The sequence below is a fragment of the Lactuca sativa genome, chromosome 4 (assembly GCF_002870075.4).
Source record: "Lactuca sativa cultivar Salinas chromosome 4, Lsat_Salinas_v11, whole genome shotgun sequence".
Lineage (NCBI taxonomy): Eukaryota > Viridiplantae > Streptophyta > Magnoliopsida > Asterales > Asteraceae > Lactuca > Lactuca sativa.
In genome coordinates this window covers 244,626,156-244,648,997 of record NC_056626.2, presented here as the reverse complement: position 1 = coordinate 244,648,997, position 22,842 = coordinate 244,626,156, and the positions used below count along the sequence as shown (strand labels likewise).

General features: G+C 41.5%; 1 protein-coding gene and 1 non-coding gene across 2 annotated transcripts; one reads left to right on the top strand and one right to left on the bottom strand.

Moving 5' to 3' along the window:
• Nucleotides 1-4,314: 4,314 nt before the first annotated feature.
• LOC128133603 (uncharacterized) lies at nt 4,315-5,883 on the bottom strand. Its single transcript, XM_052771105.1, has 3 exons — nt 5,593-5,883; nt 4,747-5,517; nt 4,315-4,662 (listed from the first exon to the last, which is right to left on the bottom strand). The coding sequence occupies exons 1-3, from the start codon at nt 5,881-5,883 to the stop codon at nt 4,315-4,317; spliced, it is 1,410 nt and encodes a 469-aa protein (XP_052627065.1).
• LOC111885896 (small nucleolar RNA R71) lies at nt 5,105-5,211 on the top strand. The gene has a single exon (XR_002848259.1). It is a non-coding gene; the product is annotated as a small nucleolar RNA R71 (small nucleolar RNA).
• Nucleotides 5,884-22,842: the final 16,959 nt, after the last annotated feature.

Genomic DNA, 22,842 nt, shown 5'->3' with positions numbered 1-22,842 from the left:
CAAGTAGAAAGGTTCTACTCGCCGTGTATACCTGTGTATCCGCGTTTTTCTTGGAATTCGGGCTTGTACCCGCCGAGTAGAACGGGTGTACTCGGCGAGTAAAGCATTCAGTTTGAAAAAAATTTATTTTTCTTATCTTTTTTAAACCACCACCCCACACTCTAAGCATTGCTTGCCCTCAAGCAATTTATTAAAAAAATATTTCTAGAAGAAGAATGAGAATAAAACAAACCTTAAGAAATTAAAAAGAAGATAAAAAAATGCAAACTCTAAAATCGGGGTGCCTCCCGGAAGCGGTTCTTTTTAAGGAGTCATTAGCTGGACCCCTCCCCTTCTACGTTGCTGCAGTTCCTTCCAGCAACAACCATTCTTCCACGCCTTCATTTCTTGGGACTCCTTCTTCATACTTTTTGACTCTATGTCCATTGACTTTGAAAGGGGTATCATCTTTTGAAAATAATTCTATAGCACCATGTGGAAACACCTTCTTCACTATAAAAGGACCATCCCATCTTGACTTGAGTTTGCCCGAGAAAAGTTTAAGCCTTGAATTAAAAAGCAACACTTTTTGACGTTCATGAAAATCTTTATGATCCTTGATCCTTTTATCATGCCATCTTTTTGTTTTCTCTTTATAAATCAGAGAGCTAGTGTAGGCATCATTCCTTAGCTCCTCAAGAGCATTCATTTGCATTAGCCGGTTGCTCTTGAGCTCTTCCATGTTGAAGTTGCACAATTTTAAAGCCCAAAAGGCTTTATGCTCAATCTCCACCGGTAAATGGCATTGCTTCCCATAAACAAGCCTATATGGTGTAGTACCAATAGGTGTTTTGAAAGCTGTTCGGAAGGCCCATAGTGCATCATCTTGCTTGTCCGACCATTCTTTTCGATTGCACCCCACCAATTTCTCCAAGATTCTCTTTAATGCTCTATTGGTCACTTCAGTTTGTCCACTAGTTTGTGGATGGTAGGATGTACAAAATTTATGGGTTACCGCATATTTCCTTAGCACCTTCTCTAGTTGATCATTGGCAAAGTGAGTGCCTTGGTCACTAATAAGAGATTTTGGGACCCCAAATCTCGAAAATAATTTCTTCAAAAACCGCACCACCACTCGACCATCATTGGTTGGCAAGGCTTGTGCCTCCGCACACTTGGATACATAATCCACCGCCACTAGAATGTACTTGTTTCCTTTGTACATGGGAAATGGTCCCATGAAGTCGATACTCCACACATCAAATAATTCACATACTTGAATGCTTTGTTGTGGCATTTCATTTCGGGATGAAATGTTCCCCGCTCTTTGACATGCATCACATTCTTTGACAAATTGGGCCGCATCTTTAAAAATCATGGGCCAATGGAACCCAATTTCAAAGATCTTCTTGGCAGTGTAGTGTACTCCATGATGTCCATCTGTGGGCCTGCTATGACAATGCTCCATAATCTGACGACTTTCCTTCCCGAACACGCATCTTCGTATGATCCCATCCGCACAGCTCCGGAAGAGGTATGGCTCATCCCAAAAGTAATACTTTAATTCAGAAAAGAATTTCTTCTTTTGTTGATTGCTAAAATCTTTTGGGTTGTATTTGGTAGCTAAGTAATTAGCTATATCCGCGAACCATGACTCTTCTCCCGCGGTCACCATAATGTACTCGTCTAGGAAGCCGTCTCCAACTTTATCTTCTTGCAATTGCGGGTTTTCTAGCCTCGATAAATGGTCGACTGCTACATTCTCCATTCCCTTCTTGTCGCGTATCTCGATATCAAACTCTTGAAGAAGTAGAACCCATCTTATCAATCTTGGCTTGGCATCCTGTTTGGCAAACAAATACTTGATAGCCGAGTGGTCAGTAAAAACAGTAGTTTTGGATAAAACCAAATAAGGGCGGAATTTGTCAAAGGCATACACCACAGCTAATAATTCTTTTTGAGTAGTGGTGTAATTCTCTTGGGCCGGAATTAGAGTTTTACTAGCATAATATATGGGTCGAAAGTGCTTATCAACCCTTTGACCAAGGACAGCTCCTAATGAGAAATCGCTAGCATCACACATTATTTCAAAAGGTAACTCCCAATTTGGGGCAACAATGATCGGGGCATTAGTCAATTTTTCTTTTAAAAATTCAAATGCCTCTAAACACTCTTTAGTAAAATTAAATGGTGCATCCTTTAGAAGTAATTGTGTTAGCGGTCTAGTTATTTTAGAAAAATCTTTTATAAATCGTCGGTAAAAACCCGCGTGTCCAAGAAAGCTTCTTATGCCCTTCACATTAGTTGGTGGGGGTAGTTTGGCAATGGTGTCAATCTTTGCCTTATCCACTTCAATTCCCAATTTGAAAACTTTGTGGCCCAAAACAATACCCTCCTTTACCATAAAGTGACATTTCTCCCAGTTAAGGACCAAGTCGGTCTTTTCACACCTAGCAAGCATTAAGTCAAGATTCGTGAGACAATCATGGAAGGAAGATCCAAAAACAGAAAAATCATCCATAAACACTTCCATGAATTTTTCCACCATATCGTGGAATATGGCTGTCATGCACCTTTGAAATGTCGCAGGTGCATTGCATAACCCAAATGGGATGCGGCGATAAGCAAATGTCCCACTTGAGCAAGTAAATGTGGTCTTTTCTTGGTCCATTGGGTCTATGGGTATTTGGAAATAACCCGAAAAGCCGTCCAAAAAACAATAATAACTATGGCCCGATAATCGTTCTAGCATTTGATCAATAAAAGGTAAGGGAAAATGGTCTTTACGAGTGGCGTCGTTTAACTTGCGATAATCGATGCACACTCTCCAACCGGTTACCGTTCGTGTCGGAATAAGCTCATTCTTCTCGTTGGTTATGACCGTCATTCCTCCTTTCTTAGGCACCACTTGGACCGGACTCACCCATGGACTATCGGAAATGGAATATATAATTCCTGCATTTAAAAGTTTGACCACTTCTTTCTTGACCACCTCTTGCATATTAGGATTTAGTCTTCTCTGGTGCTGCACAACCGGCTTGGCTCCTTCTTCTAAGTTGATCTTGTGAGAACAATAAGAGGGGCTTATCCCCTTGATGTCGGTTATACTCCATGCTATGGCCTGCTTTCGCTTCTTCAAAACTTGTATTAGCTCTTCCTTTTCAGATTCAGAGAGGTCTGAAGCTATTATCACTAGTTTTTGATGACCGTCTTCAAGGAAAGCATACTCCAAGTGATCTGGTAGTGTCTTTAGCTCTGATTTTTCAATCTTCATGATGGACTCGCCGAGTACAGGTAAGGTACTCGGCGAGTATATCGGCCCTACTCCCCGAGTAGACACTTCAGATTGCTTCATTAGTTCTTCATACTCAGCTTCTTCCAGCAACCTCTCGATCTCTAGTAAGTCTTTTTTAGCATCAAATTCTTCATCAAAAATGGTGGTTTTGCTGGAATCTCCATTTTCATCTTCACCTTCTTCGATCAATTCATCAAGCATGTCAATTGAGAACGCCATGTCGTCACTGTTCCTTGCATGCTTCATAGATTGATCCACTCCAAAAGTAACCGAGTCATCTCCTACCCGCAAAGTGAGCTTCAAATCTCTCATGTCCACTATAGCACTTGCCGTGTTGATGAAGGGTCTTCCAAAGATGATTGGGACTTGAGGATCCGCCTCCATGTCTAGAATTATGAAATCGGCTGGAAATACGAACTTATCTACCTTGACCAATAATTCTTCACATATTCCACTTAGGAAAGTGACTGTCTTGTTTGCTAAGTGAATCGCCATACGAATTGGTCTCGGTTCCGGGAGATCCAACTTCTTGAAGAATGAATATAGCTTAAATTCACACTTGCTCCTGAATCAGCTAAGGCATGTGTGGTAGCCAAGTTGCCAAATTGGCAAGGTAAAGTTAAGCTCCCCGGGTTACCCTTCTTCTTTGGTAGCTTATTTAGCATAGTTGCTGAGGAGTTCTCGTTAAGGACCACCTTCTTGACTTCGTCCATCTTCCTTCTGTTTATAAGAAGTTCCTTAAGGAACTTCGCTTATTTGGCCATTTGTGCGACAATTTCGATGAAGGGTATGTTGATTTGAAGAGCGTTGATATGATCTAGAAACTTCTGGTACTCCTCTTCCTGCTTCTCATTCTTAGCTCGGGCTGGGTATGGCAGTGGCGGCTGGTAAAGCTTTTCAGGGGTCTGATCCTTCGGATTTTGCAGTGGACTTGCCGAGTCCATATTTTGTACTCGGCGAGTAGAGCTGTCAGATTGAAGATTCTGATTTTCTGCTTGATTTTCTGCTTCCTCCTTCTGTGATTCTTTGGGTGCTTCATTCTAAATAGGGGCCAGGGGAGTGATTATCTTCCCACTTCTTGTTGTGACTATGTTTATGTGCGCGCCTCGTGGGTTATTTTCGGTTTTGCTAGGAAGTTTTCCTGGTGATCTTTGGTTGATTTGTTGAGCAAGTTGCCCTAGCTGCGTTTCTATATTATGGATAGATGCTTGCTGGTTCCTAAGCATGGTTCTTGTTTCTTGAATTGCAGCATCATGATCACTATGTCTCTTTTCGGAAGCAGCCACAAATTTGGTAAGCATCTCTTCCAAGCTTGGCTTTCTCTCTTGTACCGGCTCCTCCTTTTGGTAAAAACCTCTTCCTTTTTGCCTGAACTTCTCCTCCTTGGCCTTCTTGTACTCTTCATAAGGGAGCCACTTTTTCTTTTGTTTGCGCCAGTCTTCATCATATCGGTCCCCAGTTGAGTAACATACTTGCACCTTCTTGTTGCCATTTTCATCTAAATCACAGTCTCTAGTGAGGTGAGGCCCATTATAGTTTTCACAACCCACCCGTATAGCATGTATTGTGTGGTCGATCTTGTCCATCCTCCTATCCATGTTTTTCAACATAGCCATCACTGCCGACAAGTCTTCAGAAGCTGCATAAGCAGATCCCCGTGTCACATCATTTCTTGGATTATGATATTCTCTAGAATGCTTAGAGAATTCTTCAATTAGCTGTTTTATCATTGGGGGTGGCTTCTTCGTGAGTGGACCTTGCAATTCAAGTAGTTGCCTTGTTGTAACATTTACCCCATCATAAAAGATGGAGACTTCTTGCTGGCTATTGAGGTCGTGATGTGGGCAGTTCCTTAGCAAGCTCTTGTACCTCTCCCAGGCTTCATATAGTGACTCTCCAGCTTGTTGTTCAAAATTGGCTATGGCTTTCTTGAGTTTGGATATCTTGGATGGTGGACAGAATTGATCAATGAACTCTTCTTTCAGCTGAGCCCACGTAGTGATGGTTTCGGGTGGTAGTGACTTGAGCCAATCCTTTACAGCACCCTTCAAAGTTACCGGAAGCATGCGAAGTAGTTGAGTTTCTCGGGGCACGTTGGGAACATTGAAGTAATCAGCTACATCATTAACTTCATCCAAGTGCTTGTAGGTGTCTTCGTGATCCTTGCCAGTGAACGGGATCTCTCTAAGTAAAGCTAGGATATGAACCTTAAGCTCAAAAGTAGCAGTTGCGGGAATTGCGGGCTGCACATGTCCCGGGCCAGTGTCATCTCGCATCCTCTTCTTCCATTCCCCCATGGGGACTTCATTGATATTAGCCATAGTGATAGCTAATTCGTCCTCGAAATCGGATTTGTGCTCGTATGTAGGTTCCTCTTCTTCCTCGGTCTCGTACTCGATGTCTTCCTTAACCGGCTCTTCGATTACTAAAGAGGCGTTGGATGCTCCTGACTTGCTACTCTTTTTCTTCCCAAAAACAATCTTCAAATTAGACAAAGGTGACTTCTTGGGTGTATTCGAGCTTTCCACATCCTTTCCTTTGTTCCTTTTCAATGCGGATTCGGGATCTTCAAATGGGGGTACCAGCGGAGTGTTTGGTCCTCTTGTCATGAAAGTCTTGAAATAAAACAAGATAAAAAAACGTAACAAAAAATGCAACTAAAAAAACGAAAATTAATTGCAAAATACACTTATACTCGCCGAGTAGGTGCGAATGCACTCGCCAAGTATCAGTGAAATTTTGAAAAAAAAAATAAGCTTAATATTAAAACTAAAACAGATGCTAAAACCTAATTACTAACTACTAAACTGCAATAAATTAACTTTGTCCCAGTAAACTCACACAAAGGATCGAAAAAAAAATTAGGAATTAGATTCACTATTTAGAACCGTTCCCCGGCAACAGCGCTAAAAACTTGATGTGTGTTAAATGCACGTGTTTTATTCCTACTTTTAATTAATAATTTTAGCACACAAAGGCAGTGAACCTGTCTTTTAGTGGTATAGTTGGATAAGTAGGGTGTCGAACTCAGGGAACGAAAATTAAGCTAATAACTAATTTTAACTAAGAAAGTAATGAAAGTAAAAGGGTTTTTCTCTAGTTTTGCAAGACTAGAAACTTAAACACACCACCTAAACACTTAATTAACTAAATAACTAAAGCAAACAACTAATTCACCAAATTTGATAAAGATGTTTCTGTTTTAGGTTCAACCAATTCACTCCAATGGTTATTTTGAATTTATGATAGATTAATTGCTACTGGCTACCAACTATAGTGGTTAGGTTCATGTTCATTACTACTAACCCTTAGACAATCAATTAATTCAAGCAGTGATCAAGTGTTTAAACTAATTAATTCCCTAGATTAATTATTTGGATTAAATAAGATTTGTAATTGGTTAATCAAATTGGTGGTTCAGTTAACCTCTTGTTTGTTGGTTTCTCAAACAAGCTCACACATTAATTTACCCATTCTCTTGTTAATCTTAGTTTCATATTCATTATTCCTAAGCATATGATAAAGTGGTCACATAGACATATGAGGTTAACAACTAAGAAATGTTCATGCAGCTTAATTGTCTTCCAATTAACAGAAAATAGTTGTGATTAATACATAAGGTTCTTTATGAAATTTAAATTAATAAATCACCAATAAACAATCAATCAAAAACTAAGAATTAAACCATAGGAGCTACTTGGTCTTCCCCAAACAGAAACGAAAACATATTTAGTTCATAGTTGCAGTAAACACAAACACAAAAACAAGTTCAACTAAGCTAAACATGATTAATCTCAAAGATCAAGTGGATTGTATCACCTAGATTGACTTGATTCTTCAAAGGATTGAAAACTAGGGTTTCTCAGCTCCTCTAAGGTTTCTTCAATCGCAGATGCACCTCCAAAAACAACAGAAAAGTCCCCAATTCGGATAAAGGCTTGGTATTTATAGTTATCACAAAACTGGGGCTACTCGGCGAGTAGTTCGCCTAACTCACTGAGTAGAGCATGGAATCCGCATTTGACCAGGAGTCTTAGCTTATCTTTGGGAATCTTCTCGGGTACTCGCCAAGTAAGCTCGCCTACTCGCCAAGTAGGAGTGTGTTTTTCCTCCATTCTTCAATTTTTGATCTCTAACTGCTTCTCCTTGTTCCTTTTACTTCCAAGCATGCCTTTTTGGACTGAAAACATAATTTAAACATTATTAAGTACCTTTTGTCCATATTATGCACATAATTATCTAAAAATGAATAAAAATGCATGTTAAATAGATGCCTAATTATGCACATATCAGAATGTTATTAGGTCCTTGAAATAATTATTTGGGCTATTCTTATTAGTTATATTGGGTGTTATTAACACTTATATAATAATAATAGTAGTCAGACTAATTAATTTGTTGCGGTTATCGTTAGACTAAACCCTAGTGGTATTGGTACTAGGTTTTATCAAAGGATATCATTTTGAGAGTATCGAAGCGCTGTCCGAGGGCCGAGTCACCACCTTTCAGGTGAGTACACAGTCCCCTTCAACTTACACAAAGATATGAAGTATTTACTACGTGCTATGTTTGCATATTGTTTGCTTACTAGCTGTATATGCTCGGTGAAAGATTTTATACATGTTTTAAATGATTTAAACTTTATATTTATTTTATATATACGAAAATGTTGGGGTAAAACATGAGTAGATATAATAGATGAATTATGAGTTGGACGATGAGTTGAGAGGTGATATAGACCATGAGGTAAGGGTGAGAGGTCTACGATGTGAGAAGCCTTTTTCCCAAACATTGTCTCCGTCATTCAGCAGAGTATGGATGACAACCACGGACTATTCTAGACAGTCCAGTGGAAGACTAGCAGGCTCGCAACATGTTGGTGTTGTGAACGATGTGTTCACCCGGTGTACTTTAAACCTTGGTGACCATGCATAGTTCGTACCTAAACCTTGGTGATCATGCATACTTGATACCTAAACCCTGGCGACTATGCAGACTTAGTGCCTAAACCCTGGTGACTATGTAGACTTAGTGCCTGTTGTGTAAACCATGGCAACGATGGACTTCGTGCCGATTCCTTAGGATGATGCTTAGGAATAAATGAACGAGGAATATCTAATTCTTAGGGAAGATCCTTAAGAATAGAGAATATAATGGGGATGGGTAATGGGGTTTAATTGCTTGATTGTTTAAGAATAATAATTATATTATTGTGGGTTGAAAACCCTATGTACTCTCCAGGTTTCCCAACCTGATCCACTCACTTTATTTATATCACAAGTGTTGATATGAAGTCACATTACACTGAGAGATTTAAAGAGATGTGGATCACTAGTGCAAATAAATGTAAGTTCTATTTATGCTTATGTTCCTGTATTAACGATGACATCCCAAGTATTTTAAAATGAATAAAATAGGTTTCTTCAAAAATGTTTTAATAACGTAAACATCTAGGAACAAATTCCGCAACATTTTTATTAAAAGAAGTACTCCGATTTTTTTAAAGCATAAAAAAATCGGTCTTTTCTGGCTGTGAAAATGGGGATGTCACATTAAACATCAAAGAAACATGACCCCATGAGAGTTTACGGCCGTAAACATCTAAGGAAATGGTCCTTAGGCCGTAAACTCCAGAAAATGGACTTATTGTGCCCCGAAGGCTTTCCTAAGGCTTGGACTTGACCCTAGAATGCTTACCGTTGATCTATAAGACCTTAAATCACCATATGACACTTAGTACCATGAGTTTACAGCTGTAAACTCATGGGGGAAGTGGTCATGGGCGGTAAACTCCATAAGGGGTGGTTCTTGGGCCATAAACTCTGATACCATGCCATACAACCCTTAGATGCAACCTGTTGGTACATATAACACTTGAATCAAAGTGTTTCCATGTCCTAGGGTGTCTTAAGTTGATTAAATTGTGATTAAATGTCTAATTAGATACATATATGTTTATTATATGTTAATTAGGACCCGGGTGTGTGTTTAAGTCCTCATTTGACATTTAGCATCCTGTAACATCTGTTCATCGAAACCACCCATTGTAGGTGAGTTCATATGTAACAGCCCGGATTCCTAGGTATTATTTATTCTTATAATTTTGGTGTTTTGTGAGGGGACTCGGCAAGTTGGAGCTCAAACTCGCCGAGTATGATCGCGGTTTGGTCCCGGGTTCGCGTCCGGACTCGGCAAGTCCACGCTGTTTAATGAAACCCTAATTTCCAGGGTATAAGACCTATTTAAGGGGGCTTATGGCCGTCATTTGCGGCCACCAACCCCAGAGAGAACCCTAAAGAGTCCTTGAGCGTTTTGTCAGAGAGAAGAGTAAGATCCTTGACTAATTGTGGGTGTTTTTGCACATAGAAGAGGATCAAGGCAAGAGGAGACCAAAGAAGGTGCTACTATAGTGATTTCTGAGCTCAGAGACTTCATTTGAGGTAACCATGCGTTCCTATCTCAGTCCTTGGTGTAAATCTTAGAGTTAGGGTTTCTTTGTGTAAAGATCCATGGAGTAATTGGCCTATTCTTGTGTTCGTACTTTAGATCTGGACCGAAAGAGGTCCAGAGATCCCTTTCCCTAGAGCTTTATGAGTGTTAATGGAGGCCATGAGCTTATAATGGCATTCTAAAGACCACATCATCAAATAAGGCCTTTGGACCTTTGCATGAGCACCAAGATTGTAACTTTACGTGATGTATGTGCTTGGAAGGACTGGATCTATGGGTTATTGGAACGGATCTGACCTCAGGAGTGAGTTTGAGTTCATGCATGGCATAGACTCGCCGAGTCCGAAGAACAGACTCGGCGAGTAGCATGAAGATTGTCCATAACCACTCTGTGAGTGGTCTTGCCGAGTTAAAGGTTGACTCAGTGAGTCAGGGAGAGTTAGAGAGGGTTGACGAGTGGACTGAGTCAAGCTGGAAATCGCCGAGTTGTTCTTGAGACTCGGCGAGTTGAGTCGTGGCGGTCCCGCGATTCATGCTAGGTGGAACTCGTCGAGTCAGGGAAGTACTCGACATGTCAAGAGAGGATCCTAGGGAATCAGTGAGCACGTATAGACTCGCCGAGTCGCTCTAATGCACTCGCCGAGTCCGGTCAAGTTGACCGTTGACCGTTGACTAGAGTTGACCAATGTTGACTTGATAGGGGTAGTCAACCTTAGCTGTGAAAGTGTTAATTAGAGATATATTGTGTTATAGTAGGATTATAGCTCTGGGGATCGAGCGCGACTGATTTCCGGGATTTGCGAGTTAGCGAGATACATGAGGTGAGTCTTCTCACTATACTTTACCTTGAGTAGGTAACCAGAGTTATGCGACAGAGTAATTGTATGCTATGTATGTTATGTGTTGTACTGCATTATTTCTATGTGATTTATGTTGTGCATGTTTATAGAGTTGGAACCGGAAGGTTCATAGAGTTAGAACCAGAGGGTTCACATAGTAGGGTCCATGGACCCACATAGTTATAGCCTCGAGTGGCTAATATGTGTTATGTGTCGTATTTTGGGGAACTCACTAAGCTTTGTGCTTATAGTGTTGGTGTTATTTGTTTCAGGTACTAGTATTGACCGTGGGAAGGCGCCGGCTTGATCAGTACACACACACGGGATTTTATGTTATCAGATCTTGGGAATTTTATGTAGCATGGATTGAGTTAAAAACATTAATGTTTCTATGAATGATAAATGATTTGTGTTTTTATAAAATGCGAAAAATTGTTTTTGAAATTTACGTTGTTACAAGTTGGTATCAGAGCCTTGGTTTGAGGGATTCGAGTACAACTTCGGGCGTATTTGAACTCAACTGAGGATTTGAGAGGTATTTTCAAAAAGAGTAAAAGATTTTTGGAAAAACGCAGAGCTGAGTTGTGTGTACGATCGGTCCGTGCCCGAACGGTGATTTCCCAAAATACCCTCGTGTTATGTGATATTGATATTGATATGATGTATTCTCATGCTAGAGTAGGCTAGGTACTCCTATTAGGACTAGAGTGGCCTGATTTGTGATGCCTTAGCCTAGGAAGAGGTGAGCTGCTATGAGATGCTTGAGAGTGAGTAGGTAGCAGCGAAGGGCTTATGAGAAATCTGTTAGAGAGTGGATTATGCATGATAGAGTACTTGGAATTGGGATCCAAAGTGGAGGGCTTGGGGTGTATTCTGATACGGTGCAGATAGTAGTATTGGGCCCGTACTACTGAAAGCACCGGGGCGGAGTACAACCCAAGTACAAATCTTTGGAATGCCAAGGATCAAGGAGGAATGAGTTGTCGAGTGTGAGTATGCTCGAATGATTTCTAATTTATTGTATGTTGTATTTCAGAGGTAGATCATGGTGAGGACACGTCTTATGCCTGAGAGCAGTGGGACCAGTGATGAGGAGATCCGCCGGATCATCCATGAGGAGGTGGCTGCGGCCATCAGGGCAGAGATACCAGAGATGTTCGGGTCTATTAAGACCAAGCTGATTGAGACCATCGATGAGCGTTATGCCGCTCTTTCTGAGGCTGCTGTTGCAGCGGCCACCGTAGCTATTGCTGCCGCGAGGCCGCAAGGTGGTGATGCGTTCCTATTCTAGGAGTTCAGCAACACAAAACCGCCGGAGTTTGATGGGACCCAGGACCCGGTGGCAGCTATGTGATGGATTTTTGATATATAGGGGTGTTTCTTCACTTACTCATCTCCTGAGCATTTGAGAGTATGGTTCGCGCTGAACTAGCTTCACTTGGGAGCGAAGGACTAGTGGAAGTTTGTGACGACGCACTTTACGCCTGCTGAGCTTGCGGCGGTGACCTAGGAGAGGTTCACTGCCATGTTCCGAGATGAGTACGTTCCCCAGGTAGAGAGGGAGCGTTTGGCCCAGGAGTTTCTGACCCTCAAGCAGGGTACTGAGTATGTTACGATGATTACCAGGATGTTCCATGAAAAGGGCAATGTTCTGCCCTGAGCACGTGTCTACGGAGCAGGCACGTATGAGCCGATATCTAAGTATATTGAGGCGAGACATTCGGGAGTTCGTGGCGAACTCCTCGTACCGGACATTGCCGAGCTTCAGGAAAACGCCCGGAAGAGGGAGATTGAGCTAGAGACTCTGGCCAGGGAGGAGGCGGAGTCTCAATGGAGGGATCGGCGACCGGCGCAGTCTCAACCGACAGCCAAGCGGGCCAAGCCCGCTGATCCCAAATCAGGGAGCCAGAAGGGCCGCACTTGTGGGAAGTGCGACAAGGGTCATGAGGGAGTCTGTAGAGCGGGATCTTGCTACAAGTGTGGCAAGGAGGGGCATATGGCCAAGGACTGCCCCAGGGGATTTGCGGTGTGCTTCCACTGCAACCAGACCGGACACCGGAAGGCAGAGTGTCCGCAATTGCGAGGATCATCTCAGGGAGCACCTCAGGGATCTGCCCCTGCCGCCATCAGAGCTACCGAGAGTCGGCCAGTGAAGGCCGAGGCGCCGAGGGCACGAGGGAGGGCCTTTCAGTTGACCACGGAGGAGGTCCGCGCTGTGCCTGATGTCGTGGCTGGTATGTATTCTTTCGTGGATTTATTTTGATGTTGAGATATTATGCTTATATTATGTTATGTGTAGGTACTTTCCTTGTGAATTCTGTACCTGCCTTAGTGTTATTTGACTCGGGTGTGAGTCGGTCTTTTGTGTCTTTGGCCTTTAGTCAGCATATCAGTGTTAGTCGTGAGGCATTGAGTCGGCCTCTGAGAGTTTCCATAGCTGACAAGAGGGTGATATATGTCACAACTAGTCAGCATATCAGTGTTAGTCGTGTTAGAGATTTTCGATGTTGAGTTCCCGATTGATTTGATACCTATATCGATGGGTAATATCTACGTCATTGTGGGCATGGGCTGGTTGAGCCGATTTGGTGTGGTGATCGACTGCGAGTGACAACTGGTGACCATACGAGACCCCAGTGGGGGAGTTCTTACGGTGTACGGTGAGGGTACACGTTTTGGATCAGCGTTTTGTTCGGCCGCTAGGGTGAGGCAGTGTCTACAGCAGGGCTGTAAGGGTTTTCTGGTGTATGTGATGGATACGCAGGTGGATCCCGAGAGGTTGAGGTCAGTTGAGGAGGTTCCGATAGTGCTTGAGTTCCCGGATGTATTTCCAGAGGAGTTGTCGGGTGTGCCTCCTATGAGGCAAGTGGAGTTCAGTATCGATTTGGTTCCAGGAGCCGCGCCTATCGCTAAGGTGCCTTATCGCCTTGCACCTCCTGAGATGCAAGAGTTATCCTCGCAACTTCAGGAGCTGCTGGGGAAGGGGTTTATTCGGCCGAGTAGCTCGACGTGGGGAGCGCCTATTCTGTTTGTCAAGAAGAAGGATGGTTCACACCGGATGTGCATTGATTACCGGGAGTTGAACAACCTGACGGTCAAGAGCCGTTACCTGTTGCCGAGGATCGACGATTTGTTCGATCAGCTACAGGGAGCATCTTGGTTCTCCAAGATCGATTTGAGGTCTGGATATCATCAGGCGAGGGTGCGAGATGAGGACATCCAGAAGACAGCTTTCAGGACACGTTATGGGCATTACGAGTTTGTGGTGATGCCTTTCGGGCTCACCAATGCCCCGGCAATGTTCATGGATTTCATTAACCGAGTGTGTAGGCCGATGCTGGATCGGTCAGTGATTGTATTCATCGATGACATTTTGGTATATTCGAGATCTAGAAAGCAGCATGAGGAGCATTTGAGGGAGATCCTCGGAGTTCTGAGGTCGGAGAGGCTTTATGCCAAGTTCTCCAAGTGTGATTTCTGGTTGCGAGAGGTCCAGTTCCTGGGTCATCTCGTTAACCAGAAAGGGATATTGGTCGACACGGCCAAAGTTGAGGCGGTGATGAGTTGGGAGGTGTCGAGGTCACCCTCCGAGATCAGGAGTTTCCTAGGGTTGGCAGGTTATTATCGGAGATTTATCAGGGACTTCTCCAAGATCGTAGTGCCACTCACCAGGTTGACCCGGAAGGGTATCACTTTTTCATGGGGCCCCGAGTAGCAGGCCTCCTTTGAGACGTTTCGCCAAAGGTTATGCGAAGCCCTGGTCTTATCCCTCCCGGAAGGGATGGAGGACTTTGTGGTATACTATGATGCATCGATCTTGGGGTTGGGAGCAGTGCTGATGCAGAGAGGGCATGTGATATCATATGCATCAAGGCAGCTGATGTCACACCCCAAAACCGGAACGGCGGAAACGTTCTGGGGTGGATGACGTCATGTCAAGTATCACAACACATGCATTATAGTAATCAAAGTACAACAAAACATTGCATTAATAGTAATAGTTTTACATGGTTTGATTTACAATACAACAAGGTAATACAAGTAATAGAATAAATACAGCGCGACACTAAGCTATCTTCATCAACAGCTCCTGGGATGTACCTGTCTAATGCTAACCTGAGAATACAAGTTATTTGAAACGCGAGTATCAACATTTTTACAAATGCTGGTGAGTTCATAAGCATTTAGTGACATTTTTATTTAAGTAACTTAATTAAAAGTAGTATTTAAAGAGATTACAGTGTATTAGAGTTCATTCCAGAAAATCCTATATTTTCTTTAATAAAAGCAGCCTTCTACCAAGACTGGACAGAGTTATGTGGTAAAAAGTAGTTTTCCCTAAATCGCTATCTTTATCAAAATACTGAATTTGATTATTAAAGAAAGCAAGAGAAATCAGGGAATAACATATGCTTCAGCAGTGAGGACTGCTGACTAAGGCAAAGGAATCATAGACTCCAGGAGAGTATCGAACGAACGACACGCCTGGTTCAGTCTAACAAAAGAAGACACAGACCCCAGACGGTACCAAATGAAAGGTACAGCTAGTAAGGTCTAATATAGTGAATACTGATCACAGACAGTACCAACTGAATGATACGTCTAGCGAGGTCTAAAACAGTGAATACAATGAATACAGACCCCAGACAGCATCAAATGAATGATACGTCTAGTAAGGTCTAAAACAGTGAATACAGTGGATAAAGTGGATACAGTCAATACGGTCCCCAGACAACATCAAATGAATGATACGTCTAGTAAGGTCTAAAACAGTGTGACTCCGAAAGTGAGTTCCAGCATACAGTGTAAATTGCTGGTGAAAAACCATTACCTTAAAGCCATGAATTATAAGGTAACCTGGGATACTCGTAACCATACTAACCGACACTAGAGTATCTGACGCCCTACAAGCATCTAGAGAATATGATATTTGTCACCCCTTGGCTTGGTAGGCCGTGGACTGTAGCTAGCAATTAGGGTGCGGGGGTGTCAATCGCGTATAGATCTATACACATAATGTCCGCTCTCTCTACAGGAGACTCTGGTTACCAACTAGACGACGGAGAAGGCCGTGTCCTGAAGATGCATCCCAAATAGTGGGTAGAGACTTCCAAATAGTGGGTAGTGGGTTTCTAATGCAAGTGCTGAACTAGAGGTAGAGACTCATAACTGAACTGACTGAAGTAAACCCGTATGTCTATGCTTCTCTACATAATATATAACTAATGAATCAAACGACCTTCGGATGGGCATCCGATCCCACCAGACCACATCTCAACAAAGAAAAAGAAATAGGGCAGACAAGCCTTCCTAAGTCCTTTAATCATTATTTATATGCATCTATACAAGTACTGACATACATCTAACTACGCTTGAGTGTGTGTCAAGTGGAATCATATCGTGAAGTATAAGTGTACAGGGTGGAATAACCGACTTGTGAAGTATAAGCGTACAGTGGAATATCCGAGTCATGAAGTATAAGCGTACAGTGTGGGATAATCGAATCGTGAAGTATAAGTGTACCACGAAGTGGAAACGACAACTGGTGAAGTAAAAGCATCTATCAAGTATAAGAGGCTACAAGTATAAGCGATATAGAGACAATAACCGGTATAAGCGTATCACAAAGGAAATGCGTTATCAAGTAGGAGTTTTAAATAAGTAAAAGCGAAGCAGCAGTAACAAACAACTAAAAGTATACGTCATGAAAGGGAACTTCGATGAAAACCTTGGAAAAACCTTTATACTCAGGGAAAATCACATTTGGTATTCTTTGGTAAAATAAGTTTGAAAAACTTTATAACTCCTTGGAACCTTTATAAACCAGTCTTAAATGAATTTAGATAAAACAATATAAGTAAGAGTTTTGAATAAGTGAAAACATTTTAGAAAACCATTTATAGCGTCCTATTCGGTAAAACAGTTTATAGTGTGGTAAATCATTTTGCATGCGGGTTATCAATCACATGTGATTGATATGATAACTGGCATGTTTAACTTGTATTCCCCCCCCCCTATAAAACATGTAAAAACATTAAAAGGTTCATTCAGGGGTATGAACTCACCTGGTGTAAGTGGATCCGACGAAGGTGCCGGTTGGGTGCTCGGTGTCAAGTAAAGACTTGGACACACTTAGTGACCTATTCAACATATGTTTACATACAATTAGTATATTATATACTAATTAAACAAGTATACGCACTCTAAGGAGCGGAAAACACTTTGGTTAAGTGTTTGGGGTGTCCCGGGTAGCGTCTAAAGGTGTGTATGGCTTAGGAATGGAATTTACTCTCCGAGAGTAAACTCCCAAAGCTTAGTTTACGGCCCAGGGACATCTCACCATGATTTTACGGCCGTAAACTCATGGTGAGGGGTTCTAGTGTGTTTTAAGGCTTCTAACTTGTTCATGGAATTATTCTAGGCCCAAAACTATATAGTATGAATGAGTTTAACACTTCTAAGGGCTTCATTAGGGAGTTTACGGCCCATGAACCATCCCTAAGGGAGTTCACGGCCGTGAACTCCTATGCCATGAGTTTAATGAAGTTTCAAGCCCCTAATACCCTCCTAGCATTTTATGGAAATAGTCTAAAGCCATTTGGGGAATAAAAACCAATATTTTGGCATGTTTGAAGGTGTTTATGGCCTTGACACATGTCTGGGCTATAAACTTCTTTTACCCCTTCATTTCATTGTGTTTAAATGATTTAAACCCAAAATACCAAGTCCCTAATTCATGTATTAAGCCTAAGGGTGGTTTGGGAGTATTTTTGGGGCATTTTGACAAGATTTAGAGCTGTTTACGGCCTAAGCATGTGCTTGGGCCGTAAACTCTCTTTTATGCCCTTAATTCTTGTGTTTTGATGATTAAACACTCCTAGACAAGTTCCTTAATTGGTTCCTAGGCTCAAAGGGACAAGTTTGGGTCATTTTGGCCATGTTTAAGGGGTTTACGGCCTAAGGACGATCTTAGGCCATAAACTCCATTCTAACAGCTTCTAAGTCCAATTTTTAAGCTATAAACATGAATCATAATGTTTAGAACAAGCTAGGATAAGCGGATTTACGATTTGGAAGCGTTTGGTTGCGGATTTGGCTCGAAAACGGGTCTAGTGAGAGAGTATAGAGAGAGAGAGAGGGTGGAAAAGGCTCCAATGGAGTTTACTCCCCCTCATATATGGGTGGGAGTTGGAGCTCAGTGAAATTCTACCCGATACTGTCGTTTAACGGGGCTTTTGGTCGCACCCGATTTAGTGGTCGTAATAATAAAAACTAACTTTTCCAACTAAATGGAAATGTGTAACACGAGTTTTTATTTTTCCTTATCACGACTTAACAACATAAAACATAAATAAATAAAACATTTATTTATTTGACGACCTCCTATTAACGGAACTTTTATACAGTGGAATATTCCGTTAACGGTAACGGGGTAATGTAACGGAACAACTTTGGGTTGTCACATCATCCCCCCGTTAGAGGGAATTTCGTCCCGAAATTCAGCTCTAGGAAAGGTAGTAAGTATGAATGACCGAGTAGAGGCAAGAGGGTACTTCCTATTATGTTTGTCCTCACATTCCTAAGTGAACTCTGGTCTGTGTTTGTCATTCCAACAAACCTTCACGCACGAGATGTGGATTCCGCCTTGTATAGCTAGTGGGTTCCGACTGGTGTATCTACGAGGTTAGTGTTCTCGATGGTCTCTGTCACGACGAGTGGGATATGATGAGTGACATCGGGTAAACACATATCAAGTCTAAGAAGTGGATCGATCCAAGAGGAGGCTTGTGGAATATCCGAAAGTAGTAGTGGTCTGACGAGGGTTGGACCAAATCTCTATGAGGATTCTCAGGTGGTCCTCAGCTCTCGGAAGGGTAGAGCTTTTCAGTACTTAGAACATAGTGTACTTCTAAGGCAAGATCATTACTGTAACAACCCGAAGTTGTTCATCACCGATAACCCGTTCTACCCGTAAAGATTTGCCGTTTATCAATCATTCCGTTTTCGTTTTGGGTTGAATAATTTAAATTTATATGTTATTATAAAACCAATGAGTGTCCAAATCCTTTAGGAACTCATGAATCTAACCCAAAAATGTTTATTTCAAAAAGCTAGAAACGTCCCCGCCGGGTGACGGAAACTTTCCGGTGCGACCTAAAGCCCCGTTTAAGGCCGGTATCGGGTAGAATTCCACCGTGTCCAAGTTTTACGACCTATATAAACGTGTTTAAACATTCATTTGAAGCTTTTTCTTCCTCTCACTACCCTCTCTCTAACCTCTCTCCTAAATCCAAGTTTAAGGGTCCAAAACTCAATTTTAAGGCCTCAAATCCCTAAGGTACCTTCCTAACCTTAATGTATAGCATATTTGACCTTCAAATTTGGGATTAATACATGAAAGAAGGTCTTGTATATGAGTCTACGGCCCTGGAAGGAGCTTGGGCCGTAAACACATAATTAAAGGGTTTTTATGCCTTTAAACCCCTCCTAAACAACTTTGGGACTTAGATATGGCTAAATGACTTCATGGAATGGACTTAGAACAATTGAGACATGAATTTTGAGTGATTTGAAGGAGTTTACGGCCAAGGCACATGCTTGGGCTGTAAACTCATATATATGGGGTTTTTATGACCTTAAACCCTTCCAAAACTCTAGTAAGGCTTAGATATGAATTTTAGAATATTGGTTTTAGCCTTGGGACACTTGAAACACATTATTTGAAGGATAATTGAGATTTTACGGCCAAGGCTTGTGCTTGGGCCGTAAACCCTTCATTTTGGGGTGTAAACTCCTTTAAAGGTGTTAGAAAGCCACTTTAACACCCCTAAAGCCTTAGAATAATTTTTAGAAGTGCATACAAACAAGTTTTTGACCTTAAAACATAATGAATCACCCTTTCGAAGAGTTTACGGCCATCAGGGGGGTCTCATGGGCCGTAAACTCCAAAAACACCCCAAAAGTTCCACAAAAATTCATGAAAGGTCTTGGAATAATTTTAACAATCACATGTGATTTGTTTGGAGTCATTTACACAATTTTTCATGAGTATATAGGAGTTTACGGCCACGAGTCCTATGCTAGGCCGTAAACTCCTTTAAATATGTCTATTTGGTGTTTAACAATTATTCCAAGCCCTTAAACCAAACCTAGAAATTATTCCCTAAGTGTTTGAAGTGAAATTGCACCATAAACTACCCTACCATGAGTTTACGGCCGTAAACTCATGGGGAGGGATCATTAGGGCCGTAAACTCCCTAAGGAGTTTACTCTTGAGGTCCCAAGTCATTATCCTAGTTAAATGTGTCCCCAAATGCCACCCGGGTCCCTCTAAACACGAGTATCAGGGTGTTTTCGCGATTAGAAGTAATTGTCCCTAACACATAAGCAATCTAAGTCCTAATTAGATACAAATGTGTATCTTTACATTATACTTAGGAACCTCGTGCGTTTACAAGCGCCGGACCAACGTTTAGCATCCAAAATCGTCATGTTTCTCGTTCGGTGAGTTCATACCCCTACGCCTTTTCTGTGTTTTTCAATGTTTTCAGGGGGGGAATACAAGCAACTATAACTGTTTTCAAATCATAACATTGATATGTTTCAAATAATATCTGGCAAACTTATAAACTCTTTTACTCCTTATGTATTATGTTGAGCATAAGGAATGATTTATCAATTATAACTAAATGGATTTTAGTTAAGAAAATAACCAAACTAATCAAATTATTATGGGAATAATTTGGGAATTCTTTAGTGTTCGTTTTATCATGCACTGATATCTATATAAAGTTATTAGATAAACTATGGCTGATTCAGTTTATCTCCGTATCATTTGAATGTATTGCCAGATAGTTTCATTGTATGTATCTAATTTCACTGTCTTATCTTTCATAATCTTTGTATGCTAGATATCGTATGAGAATCTTGTGAATAGTTTAGTACTAGTTTGTGAGTTAGTCACTACCCTTTATGGATGATCAGTAAATCCTCCCCGGAAGTGTAACCAGAGTCTCCTGGAGGGAGAGCGAGGAATTTGTGAATAGATCTATTCGGGACTGACAATCCCACACCTTAACTGCTAGCTACAGTTAGGCGGGCACGCCTGGGGTGACAAATTCTGGATATCGTCCGACGTCTGACAAACGTCAAGGAGGTCTCGTTGTCGTATCAGCATGGTTACCCGACTCACAATATGTATTAATATAAGTTTATTCACAGCCTTGGTTTTAGAATCTATATCTTGCACGGGATGGTAATCCCATGAATTTATCCAATTATCTTATATCTCGTTCGGGGTAGTGATCCAATGGTTTTATCAAACAATCTCATATCTAATTCGAGATAGTAGTCCCATGGTTTTCAATCTATAATTTCAAGTATATCAAACTATATTGTAACTAGTTCGGGATGTTAGTCCCAAGGTTTTCAAACTACTTTCTATCTATAATTCGTGTATATCAAAGTATTTCATATCTAATTCGGGATAGTAATCCCATGATCCTCAATATATAGTTTTGTGTATTAAACTATACTCTGTGTTATTCAATCAATCTTGCGTTTAGGAAAATATGGGATTTTCCTGGGGTTAACATATAACGCGTAACTGAACTGTATCGAAAGATAACCAAATTAACTTTACATAAGAAAATATGGGATTTTCTTGAATAACAAACCTTTTCGGAAAACTAAAGGAAACCAATACATTTTCATAAAACAAAACCGCTTATGAACTCACCAGCTTTATGCTGATTTTCAAACTGCTTGTATTCTCAGGTCCACATTAGACAGGTACCCGACGATATCTTTTGGAGAAGACGTAGTGCTCAGAAGACTCGTCTCAACTTTTGTTCATATGATATATGTATAACACTTGTATAATTTACTTTTGAAACAAATGTAAACTTTCAAATATATGTAATGTAATGGTTGTTTAGTGTGATTACTATGTACATTGGATTTGATACTCAACGTGGAGTCAACCCCGGAAATGTTTCCGCCTATGGTTTTCGGGGTGTGACAGATTTGGTATCAGAGCCCTTGTTTATAGTGAACGGAGTATACCAAACCTTACGTGGTATAAAACTATAAACATTAAGGGGCCTAAGTGCTCTGAACTAAAAGTATCCTACATAATATAAGTATTTTCAAAAGTATTTAAGTATGTCGAGCCGTCGAGATCTGTAACTACAAGTAGAATAAAACATAAGTAAATGGGTGTTGTACGCTGCGGTTAAAGCTGGGCAGTTATGTAGTCGTGTCTAGGGTCAATATAGCCTGGCCAACTATATTCATTCGATACACGGCCAACATGTGCTTGGGAGTGACTGCGGTATGCGGCATACCTAAAACTTACCCAATATCCCAAACAACAAATCGTCGCTGCAGCGAACCATGAAATACTATGGGAGTATTTCTTCAGCCGATCCTTGGTAGAAAGTCCTCGTATACGCGTTCTTCCTTGATCCTTTCTCTGGCAATAAAATGTTCTGTCTTGATAACTCCTTCCTCCTTTATCACTTAGTATGATGTTATATCTGTCTTGATGAGATATCCCATGTTCCATATCACTTGATTCAATTCAGAGGACTTATGATCCTCTCTTTCCTGATCTTTTTAGATCAAGATGCCTCCCAGAAAGAGACCCACCTCAAAGAACAACAACAATCCTCCTCCGCCACCACCTCCTCCTCAACTTGATCTTGCATCACTTCGGACAGTTCTGACTACTGCAATGGTAGCAGCCATGTCACAAATGAACCTTGGTAATTCAAGAGGTGGTCCCCAGCCCCAAAACTCAGAAGATAGTCAAGGACACCAAAAAGGGGGTTCTTATAAAGACTTCATGAACGCGAAGCCCACATCCTTTGATGGCACTGGAGGTGTCAAATCCCTTACCCGATGGTTCGAGAAGATCGAATCAATCTTTGAAATATGCGCCTGCGCGGAGTATGATAGAGTAAAGTTTGCCGCCTGCACCTTCCTAGACAAAGCCCTGACTTGGTGGAACGGCCGAGTCAAATCTTTAACTCTACCTGTAGCAAATGCTATGGGTTGGGAAGCTATGAAGGAGCTTCTACTCACAGAATATTGCCCTCGGGGAGAACTCCAGAAGCTAGAACACGAACTCTGGAACCTTAAGACGAAGGGTTCCGACATAGCCGCTTATACTTCAAGATTCAATGATCTGACATTACTTTGTCCGGGAATGGTTACCCCGGAGAGTAAAAAGATTAAGAGGTTCATCTGGGGGTTGACCCAACCAACCAAAGGTAATGT

Bases quoted from the DNA above. Each gene is read 5' to 3' on its own strand.
- LOC128133603 (XM_052771105.1), bottom strand. From the start codon at position 5,883: ATGACAAGAGGACCAAACACTCCGCTGGTACCCCCATTTGAAGATCCC. The intron at 5,518-5,592 runs GCTAATATCAAT...GGACATGTGCAG, and splicing joins ACGAATTAGCTATCACTATG to CCCGCAATTCCCGCAACTGC. The intron at 4,663-4,746 runs GTATGTTACTCA...GAGTACAAGAAG, and splicing joins ATGGCAACAAGAAGGTGCAA to GCCAAGGAGGAGAAGTTCAG.